We start from the raw sequence: 6,635 nt of genomic DNA on the forward strand, positions 1-6,635 counted from the left end.
TCAGCTCCAAGGGTTCCTGGAGACCCCCAGCACCCCCCAGCTCCAAGGGTACTAGGCACCCCAAGGAGAGCTTCAAAGGATACCCAGGGAACCCCAGCACCCAAGGGATGCCCAATACTCCCCCCGCCCCAGCTCCAAGGGGTACTCAGGGACCCTCAGCACCCAAGGGACCCCCAGTACCCCCCAGCTCCAAGGGGTAACTGGGGACCCCCAGCATCCAAGGGACCCTCAACACCCCCCCCACCTCCACGGGTACCAGAGAACCCCAGCACCCAAGGGCATCCAGCACCCAGGGTCAGCCAGTGCCCCCCAGCACCTGGAGCCCCCAGGGACTCCCAGTAGCCAGCGGTACTGGGTGCCCCACAGCGCTGGCCGGTGGGAGGGGTAGTGGGGAGGGGGAGTGGGGCCATGCCCGGCCACCCAGGTGTGGGTCTGGGGCTGAGTGGGTCAAATCCCAGGGGTTCAGAGCAAGGGGAGATGGTTGCGGAGGTGGGGGGGGGCAGCGGTGGGTCTGGGCCCCAGGGGAGGGGGAGGCCAGGGCTGGGGAGGGGACGCTGGGGCTGGGGCTCAGAAGAGCCCACAGTCCTTGAGGTTCTCCTTGATGATGATGTCAGTGACAGCATCGAAGACGAACTTGACGTTCTCGGTATCGGTGGCGCAGGTCATGTGGGAGTAGATCTCCTTCACGTCCCGCCGCATGTTCAGCTCCAGGAACTGCAGCTTGATGTAGTTGCCCGCGTCTTCGTAGGTGTTGGGACCTGGTAGTGAGCAGGGTCCCCTCCTGGGCTGGTGTCCCCCCACACCATGGGTGCTGGCCCAGCGTCACACAGCGCTCCCCCCGGTGGGCAAACCTTGCTTGGTCCATAAGCAAGGCTAGTGCAGCAGCGCTTGCATGGGGTGCTGAGGACACCTGGTGGGTGGCTGCTGTAGGGTGCTGGCACCCAACCCTTCACCACCACCCCACCACCACCCGCCTGCACCCGGTGGGAGAGCTGCTGCCACCCTCACCGTCATAGTCGGGGAAGCAGATGCTGAGATGGGCCTTCTTTATCTTCTCCAGGAAGACATCCTTCTTGTTGAGGAAGAGGACGATGGAGGTGGTGGCAAAGTAGCGGTGGTTGCAGATGCTATTGAAGAGGTGCAGGCTCTCGTGCATGCGGTTCTGCGGCAGGACACAACCCCATCAGGCTCATGGTGACCTCCACATCGTGATGGAGGGGCTATGGGGTGGTGTGCCTTCCTCACCACTTCGTCATCCTCCACCAGAACCATGTCATAGGCGCTGAGGGCCGCGATGAAGATGATGCAGGTCACCCCCTCGAAGCAGTGGATCCACTTCTTCCGCTCCGAGCGCTGGCCACCCACGTCGAACATCCTGGGTAGGACAAGGAGGGGTCAGCAGCCCCCCAACTCCTGCGCACCCCCTGAGTCCCAGCCCTCACCGGGGGCTCAGACCCCACCTGAAGTTGAGGTCTTTGAAGGAGAACTGGGTCTCGATGATGCCGGTGGTCTTGACGCGGGAGCGCAGCACGTCCTGCTCCGTGGGAACGTAGCCGGGGGTCACCAGGCGCTCCAGGTCCGACAAGTAGCTGGCCAGGCACTTGGTAAGCATGAGACACGGATTGGCACGCCCCAGACCCCCCCACCCAGACTCCCCCACCCCACGTACTAGCCGGCCGAGTCATTGAGCTGGTACTCGGAGGCACGGTCGAAGCAGGCTTGGATGCCTGCATCCTTCCAGAGCCGCCCAATGATGTCCGACATTTCCTTGGGCATGGTGCCCTCCTCGATGGTGTCCGAAAGGTGCAGCAGCTTGCGGGCATCATCCTACAAGGGAGAGAGTCTCAGCAGGGCCGGGGGGCTGGGGGGGACCCCTGTGCCCAGCATGGGCTGCCCCTCACCTGGCGAGCTGTGTCCCCGTACTGGATGTTGAGGGTGTTCATGGCCCGCACGATGGCCAGCATGGACTGGAGCGTGTTGCTGTAGATGATGGCAATGAACTCCAGGCATTCCTCCAGTGAGTAACCATCCTGGTGGATGATCCTGGCCAGGGAGGGGGACACGGGGCTGAGCTGGGCGCCGTGAAGTGCGGGGACACCCGTGGGTGCAGCATGGAGCTGACGTGGGCACTGTGGCATGGGGGCATCCATGGGTGCAGCATGGAGCTGAGGTGGGCACTGTGGCATGGTGGGGTACCCGTGGTTGCAGTGTGGGGCTGAGGTAGGTGCAAGCCACGGTTGTGGTGTGGGGCAGAGCCAGGCACGGTGGGACAGGGGCACCCCGTGTCTGCTGTGTGGGACAGGCAAGTGGCACAGTGGGGCATGTCCAAGTGTCACCCCTGGCACTTACTTCATCTGCTTGACGATGGTGCTCTTCCCGGACTCCCCTGCTCCTGTGGGACAAAGCACGGGTCATGGTGGTGCCTGCACCATGGGCACCCCCAGCTGTGCCCCACACTGGCCCCCTGAGACCCCCTGGCACGGTCAGGGGTCACTGGTGGCTGTGCCAGGTCTGCGGCGCAGGGCAGGGGGATTACAGCCTGGTGCCAGTGGGCATTAAGATTGGGCTGAGCTGCTGTGACTAATGGGATCTGTGGTGGCTCAGCCGGGGACGTTCTCGGGGACCCAGGGGAGGGGTAGGGGACACGGTGGCATCGCAACCCCACCACCCACCACCTGATGCCCCAAGCCTGTGGCAGCAGAGGAGGACGTGCCCTGGGCTGGGATGCTCTGGACATGGTGGGACCATGGGTGCCATTGCTCTCCGCCCATCCCAGCCCTTGGGCACCACTGGCGCAGCTGGGAGGGACTGGGACGGATCTGTAGCGCTCTGGGGGGTCCGGGGACAGACCCCAGGGCTGGGCAGAGGGGCGGTGGTGCACAGGGGTGCACCCTGTGCAGCACAAGGGGCTGCACAGGGGTGCCCGGGAGGATGGCGGGGGTGATGCTGGGGTGGGATGTTCATAGGTGGTGTTGGTGAAGGTCTTGACATGGGTTGGTTGGGGTCAGGGTACCTGGGAATGGGGGGATGTTGAGTGGGCTGGTTGGGTTTGGGGGCTACCTGGAAGGTGGGGGATCTTAGGGTGGGCTATTGAGATGGGTCGTTGGGCTTGGGGTGCCTGAGGCGGGGGGGGTCGGGGCTGTTGAAGTGAGTTGGTTTAGTGAAGCCTGGGAATGGGGGGCTGTTGGGGTGGGCTGGTTGAATTTGGGGGTGTCAGAGGGGAGAGGGAAATGTTGGGTGGGCTCTGGGGGTAGGTTGGTTGGGCTTAGGTGTGCTGGGGGGGGGTGCCAGGGAAATACGGGGGGGCCTGTTGGGTTGGGCTGTTTGGTTTTAGGGGTGCTAGGGGGGTGAGGGAAATGTTTGGAGGCTGTTGGGGAGAGCTGTTTGGGTTTAGGGGTGCCAGGGGGGGGTGTCAGGCAAACATTAGCATTAGGGGGGGTTATTAGGTTGGGCTGGATGGGTTTAGGGGTGCTTGGGGGGGGGCTGTTGAGTGGACTCTTGGGCTGGGCTGGTTGGGTTTGGGGGGGGTCAGGGAAACTTTGGGTGGCCTGTTGGGGTGGGTTGGTTGGTTTTAGGGGTGCCTGGGAGCGGGAGGCTGTTGAAGGCACTCTCAGGGTGGCCTGGTTTGGTTTAGGAGTGCTGGAGGCATCAGGGAAACATTGGGTGGGCTGTTGAGGTGGGGGGGGTGGTTAGGGCTGCCTGGGAATGGGGGTGCTGTTGGGGTGGGCTACTTGGTTTTAGGGGTGCTGGGGGAGTCAAGGAAACATTGGGTGGGGTGGTTGGGTTTGGGAGTGCATCTGGGGGCCAGGAGAGCATTGGGTGGGCTGGTTGGATTGAAGGGTCAGAGAGCATTGGGTGGGCTGTTGGGGTGAGATGCACAAAGGATGGGTCTCTCCCTTAGGGTGTTGTCCCCCTCCATACCCAGCAGCAGCAGCTTGACGGTCCTGGCATCCTTCTCAGCGTCCTCTTTGAGCTTCTTCTCCAGCTCGCGGGAGTGCTTCTCCTCAGCGCTGGCCCCGGCGCCCATCCTCGGCCCCACGGCCCTGCGGCTCACCCGTTCCTTGGAGGTCAGCACCAGGATGGGAACCGAGCTCCAGCCCCCCGCCGCCTCCAGCGCTCGCCTCCCTGCGCCCGCCGACGACTGCCACTGCTGCCACCACCGCCACCGCCTACCCAATGTGGGCCAAGGACAGGGCCAAGGTTCCCGGGGGGCCACCCAGCAGGGTGCTGCGCTCAGCACCCGCAGCTTAAGCTGGGGCCCCCTCCCCCCGCCTTCGCCCTCCCTGGATAAACCCCCTTAAATCTGCAGTGGGCTGAGCTCAGCAATCCCGCGGCTCCAGCGTCAGCGCTTCTGCCGGGGGGTGGGGGGCAAGGATGGCCAGCCCCCTGCTTTGCCCCCACCCTGGGGCTGGGGACAGTGACCCAGCCAGCCCTGGGGGTGTGGGACCCCCCACCTGGCTCCGGCTCTGTTGTGGACCCTGGGCGGTTGGTGCTGGGGGGCTCTGCTGGGGTCTGGCAGGGGTTGGGGGCAGTGGGTGGAAATGTCCCTGTTGCCTGCAGCTCACAACGGTCATCCCCCTGCTCTGAACCAGTGCCCACAAACGCCCCCAGTAAGCAATCCCAGTGTCCCCAGGACCCTGTGCCCACTTGTCCGCAGGGACACCCGCCTAGTCATTAAATGCCAGCCCCAGTCACCCCACCTTGTGTCTCCAGGGCCCCTTCCAGGACCTTCCACCAGTGTCCCCAGCCACCCACCAGTACACTCCCAGTGTCACCAGGCCAGCCCAGTATCACGCCCTGGAGTGTCCCCAGGCCCCTCCAGCAACACCTGCACAATGTCCCCAGGGGCACCCAAGTACCCCCCCCCCCCAGGGTCTTCAAGCCCCTCCTCAGTAACACTCTTCAGTATCCCAAGGAGAAATCCCAGTATCCCACCTGTGCCCCAAGCAATCTCATTCCTGCCCCCGCAGTGTCCTCCGGTCATGCCCTGCCCCCCCCAAGCTGCCTAATGTCCAAGGGCACCCCGGTGCCACTCCTGTGCTCCCACACCAACCGCAGTGACCCCCGCAATGTCCCCAGGCCCCTCAGTGCCCCTCCCCAGCGTCCTTAGGCCACCAGTTCCCCCCTCCCATGTCCTCACCCCCCCCATTGCCATCGTGTCCACCCCAGTAAGACCTAGTGTCCCCAGGGACACCCCAGTAACCCCTCTGTGTCCCCACGCCCTCGCCCCCAGTGTCCCCAGGCACTGCCAGGGCTCCTCCACGTGTCCCCAGTACAGCCCAGTGCCCCCATGTCGTCCCGCCGGCACCGAGGGGCTCCTGCAGCGCCGCGCTGGGCCGCCAGGGGGCGAACGGACCCAGCACAGACCCAGGGTGGACCCAGTACAGCCCCAGTATAGCCCCGCACCGACCCCAGCGTGCCCAGGGCTAACCCCCCCATAGCCCACGACCTCCCAGCACCGGCCCCAGTACCCTCCCGGGACTGCCCGGAGGAGCACAGTACCGCCTCCATTGCCCCAGTACCGACCAGAGTGTCCCCAGCACCCACCAGAGTGTCCCCAGTACAGCCCAGTACCTCGCACATAGTGACGCCCTACAGGACCCAGTACCACTCCTCTGCCCCGTGCCCCCACTACCACCGAGTACCGGCTCCCAGTACCAAACCCTAATGCCCCAGTACTTCTCCCAGTGCCCCCAATACTGACTCTGAATGCCTCCAGTGCCCCCAGTACCAACTTCCAGTGTCCCCAGTACTGTCCCCAGTATGGCCCAAGATGCCCCAGCACCAACACCAGTGCCTCCCAGGAGCCTGGTACTACCCTCATTGCCCCAGTACTGACCAGAGTGCCCCCAGTACAGCCCAGTATTGCCCATTGCCACCAGCAGCGTCCCCTGTAGAGACACCCCTCCACACCCCATGGCCCCAGTACAACCAAGTACTGGCTCCCAGTACCAAACCCCAGTACTTTCCCCCCAGTGCCCCCAGTACTGACTCTTGAGTGCTCCCAATGCCTCCGGTAACACCCAGTACTGGCTGCCAGCCCAGCCCAGCATACCCCTAACACTCAGGCAGTGCTGCCGCCTCCCCGTGCCCCCTTGTCCTGCCCGGTGCCCACCCCCCAGCACCCAGTGCCCTGGCTTCCCAGTGTTCCCAGTGCTCCCCCAGGCTCCCCCCAGCTCCCCGCTGGACTCCAGCCCAGCCCTTGCCCCCCCCGGCAGGGCTCAGGGGGAGAGTTAAGGGGATTATGTGCTGGGCCCAGGCGGCAGTGCAGCCCCCAGTGCCTGCTCCCCGTCCCCGACAGAGCACACGCAGGCGCCCACGTCCGTCCCAAAGCCAGCGTTTATTTGGGGGCTGGGCGGGGGGGGGGCACTTGCTTGGCCCTGGCCGCCCCTGCGCTCCCCATGTACAACTATTTACAACCCCCCCCGCAACCACTGGGGTGCCCTGAGGGGGCAGCTGATGGCCTGAGTGCCCCAAATGCCCAGGGGTGCCGGTGCCAGTGAGTGCCAGCAGCTGCCTGAAGTTTTACCCTGGCACAACCCCTTCTCCTTCCCTTCCCCACCCAAAGACCCTGGCCGAGCCCCCACCGTGGCCTGGACACCTGGGTCTTTTCTTGAGGCTCCTGTCTCCCCCCC

The 6,635-nt window shown here is 64.7% G+C and overlaps 1 protein-coding gene across 1 annotated transcript; it reads right to left on the reverse strand.

Annotated features, from left to right (window-relative positions):
• Positions 1 to 567: 567 nt before the first annotated feature.
• Positions 568 to 4,027, reverse strand: GNAT1 (G protein subunit alpha transducin 1). Its single transcript, XM_054216123.1, has 8 exons — positions 3,922 to 4,027; positions 2,350 to 2,392; positions 1,902 to 2,043; positions 1,670 to 1,827; positions 1,461 to 1,589; positions 1,246 to 1,375; positions 1,009 to 1,162; positions 568 to 758 (listed from the first exon to the last, which is right to left on the reverse strand). Exons 1-8 carry the CDS (start codon positions 4,025 to 4,027, stop codon positions 568 to 570), a joined length of 1,053 nt encoding a protein of 350 aa, XP_054072098.1.
• Positions 4,028 to 6,635: the final 2,608 nt, after the last annotated feature.

This window comes from Rissa tridactyla, chromosome 10, assembly GCF_028500815.1.
Source record: "Rissa tridactyla isolate bRisTri1 chromosome 10, bRisTri1.patW.cur.20221130, whole genome shotgun sequence".
Classification (NCBI taxonomy): domain Eukaryota; kingdom Metazoa; phylum Chordata; class Aves; order Charadriiformes; family Laridae; genus Rissa; species Rissa tridactyla.

Bases quoted from the DNA above. Each gene is read 5' to 3' on its own strand.
- GNAT1 (XM_054216123.1), bottom strand. From the start codon at position 4,027: ATGGGCGCCGGGGCCAGCGCTGAGGAGAAGCACTCCCGCGAGCTGGAG. The intron at 1,376-1,460 runs GTGGGGTCTGAG...TGTCCTACCCAG, and splicing joins TTCAAAGACCTCAACTTCAG to GATGTTCGACGTGGGTGGCC. The intron at 1,163-1,245 runs GTGAGGAAGGCA...GTCCTGCCGCAG, and splicing joins TGGTGGAGGATGACGAAGTG to AACCGCATGCACGAGAGCCT.